At 32.6% G+C, this 22289-nt stretch overlaps 1 protein-coding gene across 2 annotated transcripts; it reads left to right on the forward strand.

The window, feature by feature from the left end:
• The first annotated feature begins 31 nt into the window (after window positions 1–31).
• Window positions 32–21359, forward strand: LOC137933403 (protein male-specific lethal-1-like). Of its 2 annotated transcripts, XM_068777356.1 has the most exons (12): window positions 32–725; window positions 6897–7037; window positions 9201–9330; window positions 10290–10452; window positions 11025–11137; window positions 12164–12506; window positions 13038–13395; window positions 14096–14261; window positions 14795–14958; window positions 18500–18624; window positions 19591–19782; window positions 20807–21359. In XM_068777356.1, the coding sequence occupies exons 1-12, from the start codon at window positions 339–341 to the stop codon at window positions 20877–20879; spliced, it is 2355 nt and encodes a 784-aa protein (XP_068633457.1). In that variant the 5' UTR covers window positions 32–338; the 3' UTR covers window positions 20880–21359. The 2 variants fall into 2 exon arrangements, with proteins under 2 accessions (XP_068633457.1, XP_068633464.1); XM_068777363.1 differs by lacking the exon at window positions 18500–18624 and having other exon boundaries at window positions 20807–20890.
• The last annotated feature ends 930 nt before the right edge of the window (window positions 21360–22289 follow it).

Below are 22289 nucleotides of genomic sequence, written 5' to 3' on the forward strand. Positions count from 1 at the left end.
ATTTCGTCTATTATTTCATAATTGCAAACAGTTCTGTCACTCGCAAAAAATCATCTGTTAATCGGCGATAGTAATGAATACATAGTTGCGTCTATTATCATTTTACATGTGCATAAAAGAAATGTCAGAAAAGAACGGTCGGCAAGTACGCAGATATCAGTCGTTTTTGACAATGTAATTTTAAATGGAAAGATATAATAGTGTACGTGCAAAGAACTTATGTGTAAAAAGGCGTCTACGAACCTAATGTCATGCAACGAACACTGGTGCGACTGGGTAGTTAGGATTTGACAGCCGGTAGGCTTGTCGAGTGCCAAAGCAACATTGGGTTTTTAAAGATGAACAGTCGGAGTGGTGGAAATGAAACGAATTTGGTTAATTTTTCGGCGGATCTCACAACCCTAAATCAGTTGGAGACGAAAGAAAGCCTTCTAAGTATACCTTTCGATCATATTTACGCTTGTCACTCGGACTCTGCGGACAGAAGAGTTCTGCAGTTGGAAAAAGAGGTTGAGATTGCTAGTCATTGTGTAGTCACAGAAGACAAGAGTGTAGTTGCAGCAACTGATGTCAGTCAGATTACAAAGAGGTTGGCGGCGGCAGAAGCTCAGAATAAGAGACTGAAAGATCTCCTCATCTATCATTTGGATCTAATCCAGCAGCAGAATACCTTATTCACGAAAAGGGAGAAGATATACCAAAATATAAAGCAAGAAAATGATTCTGTGAGTATAAATTCAATCCAATCCATGACTCTCAAGTTGAAAATTTATTTAAAAATATAAGATAGATAGATATGTTGCGAGATTTATGACTCTCTGTTTTAACATAGGTAACCTTAAAGGTTCATAGCTGGGAAAACATAAAATACTGATAGTAATAATATTTGAGGTAATAGGTAAACAACTATTGGTATAAATAATCAATCTAATATGCTACCATGAAGTCTAATGTTTGCACTGAAAAATGTTTTTGTATAGTTTAATAATAATAAATGAGTATACTAGTTTTTGTATTACACTTAATTATAATAGCATGAAATTGGTATTTTACAAGTAGTTTTGATCACATCAATTTAACACAATGATAGCATTGTGACAACAAAATATAAGCATATTACTTCATGTATTTTAACCTGATATACAACATTGTTAATAACATTTTTTCTTCAAATTATTCTTCACATATGATCATTTATAAAAATATTGACCTTAGTACCTTAATAAAAACATACATTTCTCTAAAATTTAAATTAAGTTACTCTGTGAATATTTTAGGTTATATATACTCTAGTCATTGTTAAATCTCAATCTTACTAAAAAGATATTTATAATTTTATGATTTTAATTCTCAATATTACTTATGTATATTTAAGTATATTATTATAATATATTTGTAAATATTCTTTTGGTGATACTATTACTTGTAATTGAAGTATTAAAAACAGTGTTTTAAAATTTAGTATTGTTTAAAGAAAATTTATATCATACTGTATAGAATAATGAGAGAATCAAATCATAAGATATATCACCATTGATTAAAGCATCATTAGACATGGTCTCATTAAGCTAAATTTATGTTAAATAGCTTAAATGGCCCATAGCCTTAACAATAAGCTATATTGGATCCAGAAGAACATTACCATGTGAACATATAATATCTAGGTACAATTGTACAAACTCTTATGAACTATATATGATGGTGGTGATGGTATTATGTGAATGCGATTACACTTCACAAATGGTAAATGAAATATATTGTTAGGAACTGGCTTGTACCACAACACAAATTGTGTTTGTGAGTGATTAATGGGTGCGGGCTCATTCTTTTGAGAATATAAAACTAAAAGGGCTGTTATTACGATTCAGTTATATCTTAATAAATTGAAATCAATATTTTTTTCATTTTTAAATTTTTTTATTATTTCATACCTATACTGATACAAGTAGAACATTCTGAGAGTACGTGACTGCAAAAGTCTAAAAATAAAGTTTGATAAGGGCGAGACTTATGAGTAAACAATAACTTACTAAGTAATTGTAAGTGATAAGAAATGAAGGCCATGATATTTAAATGGTCAAACAAACAAGAAAAGGTGAAATAATTTTAGCACTGCGAATCTCTTAATTTATGGCTTTGCTGATAACCATTGTTAACCTTGTAAATGTGCTTTCACTACGCAGTTATTTAAATGATATCCACATTATTTGATATGGAACTTTCCAAAGTCTAAAGTGTTTACTCCTGAATTCACTCCTGATAAATATGCAGCTCTTTTTATAAGTTACTGCTTGCGCAATAGAATTATGAGGAATTTTTTAAATAAGTCCAGTTATAACTCAATTTTAAGTTTATGAAAATGTTTTCTTATTATCAAATATTTACTTGACAAATTATCGCCTTTTCTTCTATCATCATGCACAATTGCGAATAACGAATAAATGAATAAAAACTATTCATAATTTTACCAAAGTATAGTAGCTTGGCGTTTCATGTTTTCTATTTTTAGATTATTTTTTACTTAGCCACTTGATATGAAATATGGTTCAAATTTTGTATTTCATTATTTACTAAATTTAGTACTACATTTTATGTAAACATAATAATACCGAAACACAAAATTAATAAATAAATTTCATTGTTTATAAAGAAATTGATATTTCTAAAGAAACAACATTTCAAACTGGATGCTCTACTGTAGCTAACATAATAAGCTTTCATAGCTATTAATTTATTAATTTCTTCATTAATATACCCATTATAATGCGATAGGCCAATAATTTCTGGCAGCACAAAGTCTGCAGGGACAGACAATAAACAATAATTAACTTTAGCATGTACAAGCAGTGCATAAATAATAAACACAATATGTATGGTAATAATAAAATTCATTTTTCTATAAAGGCTTCTAACAAGTATATGCATAGTCCATCTCAAATCTAAATTTAGAATTCCCTTAAAAATATCTTGATCTTGATTCTCAAAAAATATCCCCATCAGTAACCATAACAACGCTATCGTTGCCAAATTCTTCGCCCGGAAGTGCTCCTTAAGCCAAGGAAAGAAGAAAGGCAGTGATGGCTAGATCTGGTGAACAAGGGAGGTTTTTCACCAATTCAAGGAAAGCTCATTGCACGGCAGACATGGCAACTGCAGCTTTATGAGCTAGCGTTCCATGTTTGTGTAACAGTACTCCCGCTCGCAGTGTCATCAGCCCATAGGCACCCAATATAAAGATTAGGCCTTCTCGAAATATATCTATATATATATCATAATCACCACGCTTGGCAGGCGGGCGCACAATAACAATGTGGTATTATGGTACGTAAAAGGTGCTGCTGCCCTTCCTCTGGAAACTTGTTTGTGAGCAGTGTCAATTCTATACAATTAATGCACAGAGTGTGAATTATATAAGAAAGCATCACGGGTATCGAATCCGCTACCTACAATCGCAACGCTCAGTCCTTTACCACTGAGCTATCACTGCCCAATAATAATACTAGCCCACAGTATGCTGCGTCTTTTGTCCTTGATGGCCTCAAGTAATCTTCTTGCTTTTTCTGCATAGTGGGAGTCTTTAATAGGAGGCTCTCTTCTCCGAATAGGCCCCCATAATATTTCCTTCAGCGTCCCTAAAAAGGGACGCCACAACATTTCTGAGCTTGACAAATTCTCCTGTTTGTTTGAAACTTAACGAGATTTTCTTGAAAAGTCGACTCGTTCCTACTACCTCGTTCGTCGGTTATCATTCTCGGAACCCAACACGCGGTCCTCTCTCACATTCAATTTATTCGCTAGGATTCTTTGAATAATGCCTAACGATTTCTCTGTACGATCAGCTACCTGCCTGATGATTCACTCTTCGATCAGCCGATACAATTTCCTCAACTGTTTTCACGTTATCTTCACCGATGGACGTGCATCAATGTCATGCACCATGTTCATCTTCTGTCTATGTTCCTCCCATCTTAAACTCCTTGCCCCAGTTTGCAACCGTGGAATATCGACAAAGGTTCCCTAATTTTTCTACTAAGTCCGTGTATATAACTTTGCTGTAATTGACATTTTGATATTCAAACCTCGGCAGTTCATATTCAAAAGAATATAGCTGGGAATCTTGCCTATTTGAGTATTTTTTGACTAATAGAAACCTTAGCAATTAGAAGAATGAATGAATTTTAGTGTGCGTTAGAAATGATATTTATTACTTTTGAATCACCACTCGTAGTAATCCAAATTTTTAAAAACGCTTTTTCTTAAATGATATTCTTTGATTCTTATATTTTAATCATTTAATTTAATACTTCTTAAGTTTATTTGCAAATAACATTGAGTCATTATAATCTATAATCGTAACAACTTTCAATGTTAATAATTTCGTGAACTAAGTTTCAGTGGAAAAGTTTCTTTTGTAAAGTTCTATAACAATCTATTGAAACTATTTTGTTTGTGAAAAGTTTATCGGGAACTATTTAAAGCTTTGACGGATAGTTGGAAAGTTTTAATTTTTGGTGTAATAAGAAACGAGGTTTAAATCTCTGCAATTTTTTTATTTCTTTTATTCTGCTCAAGTAATATATAAACGGCTAACAATTTAATATAGAGAAAGATTATTTTAGATTAGTTAACGAGTTTGAATAAATATATTGGGAAGCGAATTGTATGAAACATTATTTAAGCGAATATGCGAACTACTATGTATAATTGTTTTCTTGGCGATCGTTTTAAGACGTAGTTAAGATTTTACAAACATATATGTATATTTGTTTTCGCTTTGCTCTGTACTTTGTTCCTGTGCGTATTGTTATATACGCATATCTTTATTGTTAATAATATGCGACTTATAATGCGAATAATAATTTGCGACTTGCATAAATGAAATTAACCTTTTTTTATTTCCAGCAGTTTTAACTATCAAACTATTCCTATGGCAAAATCTATAGATGGTTAAATGATATATCTCTATACCCAGCTCTCGTAGAACCGTTTTGTATTCGGTTTTACGTATGTGCATTAGTATGTAACTTTATGTACTACGGAATCGTATGTGTTACATGCTTTTTTAAATATAACTGTTAATAACTATTAATAAATACTTTAACTCCTGTGTCTAATTCATTTCTAAGATCCTCGCGTCTGCGAAAGTATAGAAAATTACATTTTATACTAATATGATTTTTAATAGCTGTGGTTTATTGAAGTCGGTGTTATTGTATTATAGTCCGCTTTAACTAGCCTATTTCTAAGCAAAGACGTCTACAGCAGTACGGCCATTTTTGGCCACTCTTAGTATTCAACTTATGTTATAAGGGCGTATGATTTGGATTTAAATCTTTATATTATTTTATTATTTGGACACTACGATTTCGAAAAGATTTATATACAAATGTGAGTCTCCGGCCCGTCTCGCGAACTCAATGAACGCCCCCTCAACCTTTTTTGTAGGAGGAATTTGGTAAAGTCCGTTTTTAGTTGTCCTCTACTCAGGGAAAGTATATTCCACATTTCATATATCTAATCCATACAGTTTCAGAGATATCTTGATAAGTATTGGTACATATACATGAAACTCTTTTTAAGTATCTCCCACATAGATGAGTGCTCTTAAAAGATCCGTAACTTTAAAGAAGTTCTCGGAAATCGCACATTAATCGCACAGTTATTTTTATACAGTTAAGACGATATATTTAATTGCATATCAGTTGTTTGCAGTACAGCTTATTCGTATTTGCAATTAACTTACGCTAGTGAATTATCTAACACAAAATTAATATAGATTTTCACGGATTTATTTTTATATAATTATTAAGCATAATCAACTCTGATAATTATCTATTATAGTCATTAAAAATGATCTTTAGTACATTCTGCCTCTTGCTATCAAACATAACTACGCTTTCGCTTGTTATACAAACCATAGCTGAATTCATTTAGGAATTATTTTACCAAATAGATTTGGTTTTTTAGATAAATTAGTGTGAGTTGCGAAGTCTCCAGCCTCGTTTTCGTATTAAGACTCCTTAACGGTCATTTATAATTGTTGTGAAATGCTTGTCTAGATCCTTGGACATGTATAGGCTTCTTGAAAATTCATGTTTCCTTTTTACGTCACACTTCATTTTTCCTTTGTAGTATTACTTGTGGTCATATAGAAAAAATAATAGAGAGGGGGTTAATAGATTGAACACAAAAAAATATATTTATCATCTTTATAACTAAAATATGTCTTTGTTTAATGTCATTCCTCAAAACGTGTTTGTTTCTTCTCATTGGGTCGTATATGTAAATATTATTTAAAGAGAGATTTATATCTATAGCCATTCTTTAGGTTTTTTTTTGTTAAATTTGCCTCGTGTATTCATAGTCGAAGTCTACACGTGTCACTCAAATAATGCCTTTCATTTGCAAACTACCTACACGCTGTTGGAAAAATAGGCCAATATGTAATCGGCAACGTGTATCTAAATATTTTCAAGTATGTTTTCTCGATTTTCCTTCGTGTGTATGTTTGACATCAACGACCTTTACAAATATAACTTGGCAGGGTGGGAGCTATGCGAAATATATTATATATTTTTTTTCTCGATAACTTGACGTCGAGGCAGTGGCGTTACAGTTTAACGTTGTTTATCGAGGACAACTGCACTTAAATCAACAACTCTATCATATATTTACTTCAAAGTTTATTTGTAATTATCCCGTCATTGACGAAGGGTGTGTAGATATGGTATAACATATCGGAATAAATTATAATTTTTGAACAAATCAATTATAAAATATTTGCGATCTTCATAAGGCGAATGGATAAACTTTTAATATTTGTCAATTATATATTTTATTTTTACTTAACTATTTTTTTGTTTTTGAGGTCGTGTTAACTTTGTTTTTATTTTCAGCTAAAGTCAATAATTAATGAGAGGGACAGTACGGCACCTCCTGCGCGGCATACTGTGAATCCAAATTTGGTTCACTCGCTCGTCACAACTTCAACAGTTACATCCACCGTTGTCAGTAATAGCACAGATGGCCCCTCAGAGGTAAGTTTAATTTTTTTTTAAATTATTTTTAAGTTTGGTAAGACCTGAAGATTTGTATCATATTTGCAACAATAACGGCATATTAAAAGAAATCCCCTGCGCGCTTCGCAAATTTCGTAAAATCCTTTCTAAGTGGGCATCTACTCGGTCAAAAAAATATTTCTTACACTTAATTTCAAATCTCATGATTCCAGAGATATTATATATATATATATATATATATATATATATATATATATATATAAATAAATATTTTCTAGCTTAAAATTAAGCCTTATTGTTAATTTAGAAGAACAACTTCAAGAAATCCGCGTAACGGGTGGAGTGTTGAAAAATACGATCTCTAATCTTTACTCAATTGGTGTAAAAAATATTTCTTGTAAATTTCAAGTCTCTAAGCCCTATCGTTCCAGAGATGGCGAAAAGAGACAGTATTTAGATGGAAATCTCTTATATATTTACGAGGGTTGTTCATAACTCCGTGACTATTTTTTTTAATTAGAATTCCAGCGTTTTATTTTTTTTTATTTCGTACAAATAAGATGTTTTCCAAAGGCTCTTTAAATAGGCGTTTGCTTGAATTATAATTTCTTCAACCTACCCAAATCTTTAACTGTCCATCCATTTCTTCATGTTTGGAAAAAGAACATAGTTTCTGGGGGATAAATGTGGAGAATAGGGTAGATGGGCTAGCAGTTCGTAGCCACCCTTATGGACTGATGTATTATATTTATGGAACAGGGATACAGTTGCTATCGATCTTTCTGCTAGGCTCAGTTTCATATTCAGCCCGTATGCGAGACAGCAAAGGATAACGTGCAGTACGGTCTGGTTCACGCCGGATCACAAATGCACTTGGTTCTATTCTTGAGTATAAACCTATGAAAGTACTCTTATAACCCACCGTGAGCCGTGAAATTTTAAAATCTTTTCAGAAAATTACATATTTCATTTATATTTAATATCTCCTTATTTAATAACTTTATACCTCAGAAAAAACAATTGACTAAAATAACTTCGAAGACGTAGGTTACAATGCTATTTCAAAAATAAAAATTAACATTTATGATTCTCAAACACGCTTCTTTTGTTATTGTATTTAATATGTGTATTAAACGTATATTTCTCAAATTACATTGAGTGGTGCATAATTCCCTTCTGGGTAAGAAATAAGACGAAGTTTCAATTAGTTGTTATCGAGATGTTGCACACACACGTTGACAGCTAGCTCAATTTCAACGCAGTACGTCCATTGTTTTATTTCTATAGATTTTTAATAAGACCGTTTAGAAAAGCCCTACGTCCGGCATCTTCCGACAACCATAATAAAGTTTGTTTTTTATTTTAAAAATACTCTTTCCCCATCTTGTTTTCGGGACGGGGATATACACCTTCCTACTTTCACCCTCCTCTTATCCTTCATATTTCATTCAACATACAATGGGTGAACCCACATAACATTTATGCATCGCCTCCCATCCCTCGCCACACTTCCTGTTACACGGTTTTGTTATGCCTAATTACTTCACCTACCACCCTGCAACAAAACCGCAAGAAAGTGTGGCGGCTCTCCTACTCTTCCAAAAGGGAAGCGATGTTGCCGCAAGCAATGCTCCGCCCCGTTTACACTTCGCAAGCTACTCTAAGCCTTACCTTAACTAACTTGTCTGTCCACCTTGTGGGTGGACTTTCTACGCTGCCCTAGAACCTTAAAGCCCCACCGCCTATCAGTCCTGCGTGCTATGTGACCTGCACACTGTCACTATAAACTTTCCAATCGTTGGGCCGTCGGTTATTTTCGTTTTGCTACGGTTCTCCTTATTCTGATACTGAACATTATAACAATGTTGTTATTATTACGCGTATACACTGTAAAATATTGTTCTACCTTCAGAATCGTAGTAATTCACGTGTACAAAAATTAAACGAATTTCAAATAGTTTGGATAGAGCCCTCCCCGACTTTTCCTAATACAGTTGTATTAGTCAGATAATCGTAATTAGTGTTTAACAGTATATTTGGCATCGCATTTCCATGTTTATACACAAGTACCTTATAACTGGGGTAGGCCTATGTCCAGCAGTGGATAACCTATGGTTGGAATGATAATGAATGACCCTAAAACTTTTTCGTTGTTTTAACGAATATATTTCGTTTTTACAGATTATGCTAAATAGCTTCACGGAGTTTCTACTGCCGTGTGGCACAAACGATTCGTTTATTTTCGACGACGACTTGACTAAAACTAAACCATTTGACTCGGACTTCGGGCTGCCCAGCGCGCCGGATGCAGGTAAAAATAAAGTTTAATTATTACTATAGATAATAGTGTTTTATTTATTATAACCGTTATTTGTCCTATAATGATGGCGTAAAGAAGAATGAAGATAAAAAACAACAAAGAAGAAGATAAACACTGATCACTGTGCTGTTTGGCTAACATTTCCCATGTGGTTTTATATTCACCACATGGGTTTTGATAGCCGTCCAGCATATGTATCATTACTAGAACATCCATGATCAACATTAAGAATATCCACGTGTTTTATATATATTTGATTTCAATGTATTCATTTTTATGTAACTAATGTTTCCGAAAAAAAAATTATTTGTAAACATTGTGTTCTATAAACTTTTGTTTAAATTAAGTGATAGAAGAATCAGATAGCATGCAATATTAATAAATAAATGTAGTGCTTAGATTGTGAATCCTTTCCTTATTTAATACCTAAAAATTTACAGTTTTATATCGAAACTAATCAGTAAAATAACGATGTGGTGTGTTGCACGAAGTGTTAATGATACATGAGTGACTGTGATTGAAAGGAAGTCTATAAGTGCTTTAGATACAGGAATATCCCTCTCGTCCCGTTTAAAGCCATCGAATAAGTCCTAAGAGTTCAATTGTAGGAGGCGTCAATAATCTACGCTTTATTGAATAACCGTTGTACTAATTCGACAATTGTTTTCAAGTGATCATTACTGTCTATAACATATCGTTGACTTATTTTGGACCGAATGAATGTGTATGTATTATTAAAATTATTATTTTTTTTCACTGTTATTTCTCAAGGACAACGAAAGAAAATAAAATATGCTCTGACATTAATTTCCTTCGAAGAAACAAAATCCGCAGGAGAGATCTTGATGTTAGCGACGTGACCAAAAATATAATAACAGTTCATGCCTATATCCATTTTAGACTGGTAACGTTTAACCACACAATATGGTAATTAAAAATTTGGTCTATAGATGTAAGCTCCTTCATGCCTGCTGAACTACCCCCTCCTCCGATCTTGGACACTAAATTGGGTTGCGACAAATTCGCCATGATTGACAGCAAACGTTCTTATGTGAAGAAGGAGCCGAAGACGGAACCTCGTTCCGGTGCCCTGTATACAGTCACCTCGAACAGGTAAGTTATAAAAAAATATTTTTAGCCATTTTGTATATTCTCGCAACTATAAGTGTGCACTTTTTCGACAGTGCAGCTATAACCTCGATTCAAATTCGTGAAAACACGTTGTTATATCGCTCGTGGGATAGCGGACATTTCTTCTCGAAAGTTGTTTTAGCGCTGGTCAATCGTCGTTAGTTTATTATCTTAAATCAGGCTTTGGAGGTATTTTTAGGGAAGAAAAGTCTAGTATCTAGAGATCTGGGCTCCATAGAGCCACAGAATGTACCCTCGGTGCAATAACAGTTTTGCACTAAACATTTGCGCCATCTTGTCGGAACCAGCTTCTATTCTCTAGGCTTCAAAATTTTACAGTTGCTAAAAGTAAAAGCAAAACATAGCTGTGTATCGATAAAATTTTATAATTCTAAGGTCTTTTTGGCACACATGTATAATTATATTTTTCTTCTGGACAGCGACTAGTAAAATTTGACTGTAAGAGGTCGCGACTCTTATTAATTAATAAGATCTGTTTTGTTTTGCGAATCCACTATAATTCCCGGGGCATAATTTTTATTTATAATTTTCAGCGGCAATCCCGTGATCCAAAGGATACAAAGGAACAGACGGGCGCCAGCAACAGGCATCGGTAGTCTCAGTCGAATGGCCAAAAGCACCGTCAAAGTAGATCCTCCTGAGACTAGTAAGTGTTGGACACCTTTTGTAACATAAATTTAAAATGTTTTAGATGGCATTTTTCTCATATTACATACGACGATTTATATACTAGATTGAATTGGCATGTCCATCCGTCTTTAACTTAGGCATTGCATATTTTAATTTAATGCATTTATACTTTGGGCCCGAAAGATTCCCCAGTTGTAACCACGAGCCGGTAGACGTGGCGTGTAAAAGCCCCCACTAGGTTGACCAAAGACATCGTCAAAGTCGCTGGAAATCGCTGGTTGAGAGCAGCGGAGAGGCCAATGCCTTGCAGTAAACGTTTATGGGCTGTGATGATGATGATGGTGACGATGACAATGTCTGGACAAAGTATTTTTCACCGAGTATTTAATAATGCAAAATCTCAGCGCTATCAGTGCCTGTATTAAATTGATGTTATATCTCAAAGTTAAAGCTATACATATCTAAATTGATACTACTGTGTCTTAACACAAAAATTAATTATAAAAAAGGCACACTGATGAATTTAGAATTATGGGATAAAATTTAGATATATTTTATAGATAAATTAAAAAAAACCTTTAAACTTTAAATTACTTTTATTTGTATAATTTGCAAATTCTTTTTTCTTGTGTGATTGGGAAATCATTGTTAATAGAATTTTTTGTAGAATATGTAGATAACAGAATTGTATATTCATTAAATATTTGTGGTTACTTAAGCTTTTATGGTCTTAAAAAATAGCTGTAAGTTAGTTGAAAATAGTCACTGGTAATAATATATAATTAAAAGAGAGCAATGGTCTTGATATGGAGAGAAAGTTAAATAAAAACAATATTAAGTTGCTCTGATAAGAGAAATAACAAGGTCAATATTAATTAATTCTCACTATATGAGTCTATTTTAAGTTTTACTTGACTTCAATTGACATACACAGAGAATGTCGACAAGTTTAATTCAAGTGAAGGTAGTCACACTTATGTATATTATAATCAAAATATTTATTGTAAAAAGTTTTTCATAAGGAACAATTTGTTAATTAAAGGTCAACCATTTGAGCAAGAAAGAACCTATAGCATTAACAGGAAACCAAAAATGATTAGCACCTATGGAAAAGCAAGGGGAGGCATCGCTAAGAAGACCACACAGTTTACTGGCTCCCTCTCTGATCGTCTGCGGCTTATTGATACAACACCAACGGGCGAAGACCCGTATCAGCTTGGCGAGGCAGACATGAGGGAGCAGTCTCCTATACCGAAGTTGATGTTGCAGAAGACCAATCAAGGCAGAATGAAAGTATCAAAGGACACCGGTATAGCAACCAACAGGAGGATATATGATGCTCCAGCAACGGAGACCACCACTAAATCTAAGTTGAAAATGAATAGGTTTGTGTGTCCGAAAAATATTCTTCATCATCACTTTTTCCGCCTGCTTACATGATCTACAGTCATCTGTGTAGGATATCCTTTATGGTCATACATAAAAATAGATATCCTATGCTTGTGTTAAACAATTTTACTGATTTCACCCCATGAGATTGTTAAAGCAGTCTTTGGTCTATTACTGCTGCTAAACAATAATTTAGTGTTTGTAGAACCCTGCAGCATGAAAAATAACTAGCTAATCAGTTTAAAAAAAATTTAAATGAGATATATATACTACATGACCAATGTGTTTTACATGTAATTATTGTATAAAATATAATAAAATAATGAATATTTTATGAATTTTAATTCAAGTCTTATTAATTAATTGTTTATGTAGTATATATAAAATTATTTATTGCCTTAATAGCAAGTTACACCAATACATAATCACGTTTGCATTGCTGGAGATTATGTATTAAAATCAAGATATTGAGATGGCTCGCTATACAGGCTTACATTTGGGTGAAATGTTATTGTTATTATTTACAGGTATATAACGAATTCATATACAACCATCAAGAAAGAATCACCCAAGAGTCTCTTGGTAGATGACCCAGAGATAGATATAGTTAAAACAGAGCCGAGTATTGACTGGCGGTCATTCGGAGCTCCGAAACCGAGGACGGAGACCAGCCTGTGTGACTTCTCGTATGGGGAGACGTCAAATAATCTTGCTACGAATATACTTCCGTCCCTGGATTTCCAGGAGCTGTTCTCTTCCGAAAATTTGTCCTTGGATGCTTTGAATCCTATCGATTTTACTCCAGTGGTTATTCCACCGCCGCCCCCGAAGCCAAGGAAAAGAGGTGGGAGGACAAGCAGTGCTCTTGTACACACACCATTAAGTGTATGTAGCTTTATCAATAATTATTATAACTCTAATTTATAATACAGTTAAATAGGAGCCTATGTCGCTTTGGTGATACTGACAGTAGAATCCCAAAAAAAAAAACAAGATTTAGTTTGGTGTTGTGAACATCACGCATTATTACTGTTCAAATTCTTTTAGAAGATGACAGCTTGTTGTACAGCAACATAGTTTTTAAGTATTTTAAAACTGCATAGTAATCTAAAATTTTCATTTAAAATATAAGATAAATTTCATTAGCCTTATATGAATATTTTACGACACCCTTCGAAATATAATTATCCTTGTACTCTAATATTGGATAGTTGACAGCATCCTGCCAAAGTTTCTACTGGCAAAGATTCTCGGCTTTTTATAGTCCAGTAAAAAAATAAAATAAAACAGTACTTCAAAGTTATCACCACTAACCCAATGATGACTTAAAAAAATATCTTTTTCAGACACATGACTTAAGTATTGATATTATTATATTTTAATTTCAGTGCCATATAATGTTTATTTTGTTTTGATTGACGTTAAAGGTTTGACAACCAGGTTTCTCTTTTCTGGATGAGATTTCCTATTGGTTATGACAATATCACTGGAGTATTAAATAATACCCTAAAAAAGCAATGCAGGGCCAAATACAGCGAGACAGCTAGTTATTTATATCATTGGATGACTTTTTAAACATTTTCAGCACCTCGATGTCGGGCAGAGCGTCGGAGCTAAGGTACCGCCAAACGCGGAAGTGAAACGCGGTGGCGAGAGTAAACGCGGTCGCAAACGCGCTCACTCTACCACCGTGCTAGCGAAGCCTCCTAAACCTAAGCCGCCACCGAAACCAAAGGCGCCCAAGGGAAAGGGTAAGTACCAGTTATAGCATTCATACTATCATCACTGGCATTCCCTGATAACCGACGTAACACTGACCGCTGAGTTGTTAATGCCCTTTAGTATCAAAGTAGACAAATTTCAAACTAAATAACATTAATATTATAATCAAAATTTTGCTAAATTTAAATTTTACGTTCATACACTCCACAAAATTTTTACTTTTCCCACACTGCTTTGGAATGTATACAACAATAATAAAAAGTCAGTACAGTCTATAACAGCCTATACATTAATTTAAATTAAGAACACGAGATGTAGGTATAAAAATTGAAGTGCTTATGTATGTCCCAGTTCCTTCCATGAATAAAGTGAGACGGCCAGTTGGCACCGCTGAGGCCAGACGGTGTCGTGTTGTAGGCGATGGCTTACAATCTGTCGTTGTGTTATCTTCCCGCCTGAGCATGTGTTGTACTTGTGTGTTGTACTTTTATTTTTCTTTATGGTTTCTGCTTGTTCTGAGATACAAAGGCTTGAACCTACTTACAATCAACGTGCTTGACAGCCGCGTGCCGCGGGAAGAAGTCGCCGGTGCCGGGAATGATGACTCAGAAACCTTACCACTCGCAAGTGGGGGACCCGGATCTATCCTGGTACCTGGGTTTGGACCCAGACCTCAAATCAGAAGACGTCGACCCTCCAGCAGATTGCAAACGTCCAACTGTCGAGGTAAATCCCTAACTTTCTTATGACTCCCGCTTCTCTTTTAGTGCTTTTATTTTGCTAATCTTGTCTATGTTATCTTTATTCGATGTTCCTGTGTAGTTTTAGGTTTTTTTTTAAGTTATGTAATCTGACAGATTGTAAGACCATCCTAGGAAACAATTAGATACTTTAAGGTTCATCTAAGCTGCTTGCACACACCTCTCTTATCAAGCGGATATACTTAACGGGTAACCATAATCGTACTAATTCACGCTGATTTTGAAAATTTATCGCGACGTATGATGTTCAATGTTTGATGTGCTTAACAAAATTGGTATACGAAGTAATTACGTTAAAGAAGTTATCCTAACGTTCATTTATAGTCATAATACATTTAACAAATTCATAAAATAACTTAAACTTTTTGCCTATACAAGGTTAAAGAACTTAATATATTATAAAAGGTTAAAGATCCAAAATTATTTATATAATATCAGTCAATGAATTTTATCTGCTACTGCGTCTTGCTTGCCGGTGTCAACCCAATATTAGTGATAACCAGAATTAATAAATTTCGTTGGATCTAATAGATAATATACAAATAGATATTAATATGTATTCCGTGTGATAATAATTACGTAGCTACTTGTTAGGGTATTCCATAAACGATACTTCAATATGTAACTACTTAAATTTATTTCGAATCAAGTATATTAAATCATTTCTTAATTACGACCTTCTCTACTAAACTAAAAAGAGACTTTATTAATAAAATCCAAAAAAAAATCGGTTTGTAATAAATAATTAAAACAAGTTTTTTTGGTTACAAAATTTAAAATATTTAGTAATTCATAAAAAAAATTGTATAAGTAAGAAAAGGACCAACATTTAAAGAGGTAACGCCTGATTCCATTAAAAAAATTGTATGGTTTAATATACGTCAAAACAAAATTACGATTAATATTTTTCGTTAAGCGGACAAAAAAAAATAAAGAACAAATAGTAGAAAGAAGAACATTATTTCAATTCAGTAATTTTTACTAAATATACAAAACTATGACACTAAAGATTCAAAACTATATATAAAACTAACATTAATATTACTATTTATGTGTATTATAATAATATTATGTATATTATAATATTATTTTTCATTGACACATTTAGAAGATAATATTATTTCCATGATATTTTAATACAAATTTTGATTCATTATATTCAAATGAAAGATATTAATTTAAAAGGAGCTTCATTTGGGACTTATGTACAAGGTGATTGGATTATAGATGTAAAAACTTTAAAGCGTTGAATGTATAGCTCACATATGTATAAAAAGAAGCTTTTTCAAAATTCAGGTAACAGCAAAAAAATTAACTTTCGTTTTTCTCTTTCCCTGCAAATCTTTGCCAAAAAATATTAGCATGTTGCATTCCAATAGAAAAAAAAGTTAATGTAACATATTTTAGAAACCATTTTGTACAGCGAGATTGGTAATAGGGGTAAAAGTATTAAACCTTTTTGCTGACTATTGACATATAATTTAACCGATTTAAATCTTTTACATCTAAAACTAATCACCATGTAAGCTTTGAAATATCCTAAGTGCCGTTTTACAATGAAAAAATCAGCAATGTATAACGATTTTGAAACGGAGAGAGAAATTTCATGTCATTTTTTTTCTCCAATAAAAATCGGAGTTACAAGAACAGTGTTCTGCTAAAAAAAATTACAATATCTCTTGCAACGTACATTGGCTAGAATAACTTGAAAAGGTAGTTTAATTCTTCATAAAGTTTTTAATGTAAATACAATCCAATTGTAAACATCTTAGACATTGAATCACATAGACTTTCTTAATTTACCATTTCATTTTGGTATTATAAATGTATGGACTAATTATTGTTCCTTACATTTAAGAAAACTTCAAATGATACACAATACATATAGTTAATGAAGTAATGCTATACTTACATTTTTATTTTGTTTAATTTTTAATTTTAGGTAGGGGTTTTATCCATTTTCGGATGTGTCAAACCCATTGTGATCATCATAAATATAAGCCATTACAGCATTACAAAATCATGATGGATGGATGCAAGACGCCAGTCTGCAAAATAACCCCTTCCGAATTTGGTTGCCAACTTCATACGAACTAAATTTTAATAGCCACAACAATAATTCTCTCTTACTTCGTTTCTTGGCACATTCCACCAACACATGATGCACATTTTCCACCACACCATACACACTACAATTATGAACCTGTTTTTTTTGTGTAAAATTAGAAAATTTGTTCCATGGAATGTACCCAGATTCCATCCTAACCATAAGTTTTACTAATTGTCTATCATCCTTAAAATCGGCAAACCACAACATCTAAAGAGGACTTACACTGCAATAAATTACGTTTCCTTCTTTGCTTTATTTATTAGCTCAGCGATCAGGGTTTGTCTGCTATTGGTATTCTTAAACATTTATAATCTAAGCCATAACGATCACAGTATAAAATTTTAAAATTAAAGGACTTGTTTTGTCCATATATACAGATATTTATGGGTTGTTAATGGTTCAGCTATTAACAATGCTTTTTAGAACTAGTTTCAAGTAAATGCATCTTATTCATATCATTTACATAAACTTTATATATCTATATAAATATGCAATGCTAACTATGATAAAAAACAACTGCCAACAGTCAAACACCAATTGCCGATTGTTAATACTGACGACTTTGAAATCATATTTTGGTTTAATTAGAATTCCAAATTCGAATTTATGAAAGAAGAATTTATAGCCAACTTGAAATGTATAACTTTAAATCGGTAATGGACGATATGATGGAAGAAAGGACCAAACAAAATAATCACAAAACAATATTTATGACAAACTAAAAAACTTAATAAACTTAATTAATGAAAGAGCTCTTTGGAAATTCTCTGTCATTCACGCACTTTAGTGGATTATAAAACTTTTCATGTCGGCAGCGGAGGAGTCTAAAACAGTATTTCCTAACGAGGGGCCCACGCCCCTCAGGGGGACAATTTGATTGTTGAGGGGGGCAAATTAAAATGGACTCGACACGAGTTTAATCCTGTTGTTTTCATATAAAAATAATAAATGTTACATAGGGGGGCATGGTACAAAATATGTTGGAAAACGCTGATTTAAATACAAATGACCCTTGTCATGAAATGCCTTTTTTCTCGTAAATAGGCTTGTATCCTATCAAAAGTAGGAAACCGGTGTCATAGATCTTGCACCAACTGATTACAGTTAATTTCGACATTAGGAAAAAACCTGTGTGAATTTCCCATAGTGTCAAGGGCGTCGGCACTAAAAAGATACTATTTTCGTAACATTTAAGTTTGTTATTGTGAAATGAATCGGCAATTTCACATGGTAGGACCTAAATTATATGTGTAAAAAAAATCCTTGGTGTTTGACTGTTGACCTTTTATTATACCATGTACAACCCTTGCGTACATTTACAGGTTGGAATAACGTCGCTGTATTTAACGTACAGTGTCACAGTAGTTTTTTTTTTAGATAATAGAATTGTATGCAGGTGCCGCGATGGAGAGAGAAGCATTATACGAGTTGCTATACCCTGGAGGGAACCGAAAACGTGGACGACCGAGTGTACGAAAAGCGCCACCTGAAACTGGAGGCTGAGGAAAGGCGACAATTGAGGTTAGAGTTGTAGAAATTGCGTGAATACCGTCGCCGGTAATTCAGGAACGGAGGTCTAGTTCTGTTCGTTTTTTTTTTATTTTCAAATTAGTTAGCCATGGCGGGATGAATTCAAAGAAGATTTAGCAGCAGTTTTCACGATGACGGAGCAGATTGCTGAATAGTATTAAGATTGGTTTCTACGAGCAGTGTAAGTGTAATCAATAAAATTATATAAAAATCGCGTTACCAACGCAAAAACTTTTATACCAATCTTTACCTTTTACTTTACCAATCCAACTTCTTTAAGAGATAAAAGTTTTTTTTTATCTCTTATCGAAATTGTTCACGTGGAGATAAAAAATCAAAACTTTTAAAAATATATAGCTAATATTCTGTTATATTAAAACTCAACACCTATATTACCTGATTTAAAAAAAAATATATTTATTTTAGACTTTAACTATGACGACACTGAATGATTAGTGTAAAACACAACCTAAATATAATGCATGTAATACATGTACGTGTATTGTATCTTACACACTACTAAAAAAAGTAAAAAAAATAATAAAAAAAAAACATTTCATCAAACCACATCAAATTAAAACTAAAAGTCTTTGACTGATAAATATCTGACCTCAATCAAAATTATTAGACGTTAGGATGATAAACACAAAAAAAAATATCGTATCCCATAAAATATATTCACGTTATAAGTGTTGCAATGTGCGGAGTATAAAACTTTATTTTGCGATCGTTGTTTGCTAGTAAGACATCTATTAGTGATCAATTCGGAACACGTCTTATTTATGCCGGCGGATATAATCCATTTGCGTTTAGACGTTTAGGATGCAGTAAATGATCGGTTGGCCGTCGGCTTAACCGCGTGACTAATAAAATTGTTGTTTAGCCGTTAAGCTGGAAAGTATGCCTTCAATTGGTCACATTGATTTACTGCGGAATAAATAACGTATGTTGTATCAGGTGGCACATGCGTCGCATGCGGGAGCAACGTCATGTGGAGCGTCTGAGGCAACGGCAGCGTATCGGGTGGTCGGAGCGGCCGGCGGTGTTCTCTGTGTGGCCCCGCCCTCAGCGGGATATTCGATTTATAGAGATCACGGATACGCTGCCTGTTATTGCCTTCGGGGATCCGATACCTGATTTGCCTCCTAAGTAAGTATTTCTCTCTTTTGTAACGCCTTAACACTACCTTGAGCAGAAAATAGCCATTCATAAAATACGAAACGAAATTTCCCTTTTTTTAAACACTCACCCCACGTCGCACTAAGCGACGTGATCACATATGGTTTGAGTTAATTTAGAACTATTTTTGTATGTGTATGTGAAAGTTCTAATTAGTCTAATAAGTCAAAAATATTAACATTTTATACCATTTCCAAATTGTTTTTCACTCCTTCGTCTACACTTCGATGAACTAAATAAAGATGATAACCTTTAGCCTTAGTATATGTTTCAATATTTGGACAGTTTAATTTGAAAGTGCTGTAAGTTCATTTAAAAAAATTATAATTCATGTTTAGTTTGTAGATAATAAGCAAAATGTATATCTCTATGGTAAAGTAGAATGTGGAACTAATAATAGATTTATTATCTAAATGTCTAAAAATTTGAAAAAATCACAATTTGTACTTAGATGCCAAGCTTATTACTTGTTCAAAATATAAAGTTATGAAACAGTTACCACCTCATTTAGCTCTGCATTTGCTGCATCATGCATATTTCGAAACGCTGCCACATGCAGATCATTACTAAATACATCAATGTATTGTAATTTTAACAATGTTATTAACATCTAAAATTAAAAACAATACTCTTATTTAAAATCGTATTATTTATGTATGAACATAATTTATTTATAAAGAGAATTAGATTAATAGAAAGTATGCATTATGTTTTTCAAAATTATTTTTCATAATTGAAACAGCAATTATAATTGTTTAATTTTGTAAATGGTGTCCGTAAAAACCAAATTAGATACTGTCTTTAAATAATTTGCCAATATTTTTTAAGATTTGGAAATTTTTAGTTAATCATATCAAAAGAAAATGGACTTCACTACTAACAAAACAAGGTCCATTTATGTAATAAGTTATAAATTGTAAACGTTGTTGGTTTCTTAGTAAAATAAATCGAAGTTGTAAGTTATTATCTATAATACTGTTTTTTTTCTTTGCAGAGACTTTATGTTACCGTGGGTGAGGACGTCCAAGGCACTTAAGCGGTCGAAAAGATCTAAGACGTTGCACTGAAAATATCTGCGGACTATATTTCAGCAAATATTAGGTGTTAGTGTATGTACATAAATTTTGATAGAATCGTCACATAGACTCAAAATTGGTTACGCTCTATGAATCATCTTGGGTCTACTGAAACCATTTTTATACTTTTTAATTCGTTCTTAGGCGTTTGTTAAAAAAAAGTGATAATTTAGTCTAAATAGAACTGTAAATTATCATGGCAAGAATGACTTACTTTTCAAAGTTGTAAGAGTAAACTGCAGCAACCTTCAAGATTTTCTGATTACTCTATACCCTACATCGATCTATATCAGTAATGACGAACCTTTTGACCAGGGATTGTTAAAGTTTTAAAAAATAGCAACATTAGTGTTAAACATAATCAAATATAAAAAATATGGATATTAATAATTGCATGCATAAATTTAACTCATTTACCCAATATTAGGGAACCTATTTTACAAAATTCATTTACTTATAATATGAAATATAATTACAAAACAATATAAAAATCATTTGGAATATTTTACTTTTTTGGTGCTAAGTCTGTTGGCTGATTTCATCTTTTAATCAATACTTAAAAATTCGTCTTAATATTATTTTAATTAAAATGTTTATTTATTTTAATTAACATTCAATCATTTTAATATTATTTAATGTTGCTATCTTCCAAAAATATATGGAAATAAATGTTACTACCATTGCTAAAATTTTCAAGTTGGTGTAATTATTATTAATAACCAGCTATGGCAATTTTCAGAGGTAAATATCAGAATTATGATATATTTTTAATCTTTTCACAAAAATGAACTCTTATGTCAGTTTTGACCTGCATGTTATTGGTTCACCCTCACTGTTCTGTTCTTTAAACAGAGATCTGTATAACATTTAAATATTAATGTGCGCCGTGTGTTACGACTCGTATGTTAGGAATATTTAAATGTATTCTCATTCATTTCTTAAATTTAAATGTCTTACAAATAATGACGATCTACATATTGAAGAAATGTAAATTATACCAATTTTGTATGGTCAGAGAAAACTGGGAGATTTTGTTCTTTTGTTAATATAGCTCTCTCTATGGCATAAAAATATGTGTTTTGTATATAGTGTAATGGAATGGACTGATAGATGTAAATATATGAATGAAGGTAAAGAATGCATGTATATGGTCGATAATCAAAGACATGTGCGCGCTAGTTAAAACATAAAAAAGAGGAAAATTATATTAGTCATTTTACAGGTTTCCTTCGTTTTGTGATAAATATTATTTATGAATAAGTGGAGCTAGAGAGACTTGTACACCTCTCAAACTTTGCTGCATGTTTTTTTATAATTGCCTTCAATTATCGACCATCAGACGTTGCCCATATGATGCTGATTTTGAATGTTTGTATAATCATCTAAAGTTACATTATAGTG

The sequence above is a fragment of the Battus philenor genome, unplaced genomic scaffold (genome assembly GCF_028537555.1).
Source record: "Battus philenor isolate CCGP_79_NKW_IND1 unplaced genomic scaffold, ilBatPhil1.0.hap1 SCAF_1, whole genome shotgun sequence".
NCBI lineage: Eukaryota > Metazoa > Arthropoda > Insecta > Lepidoptera > Papilionidae > Battus > Battus philenor.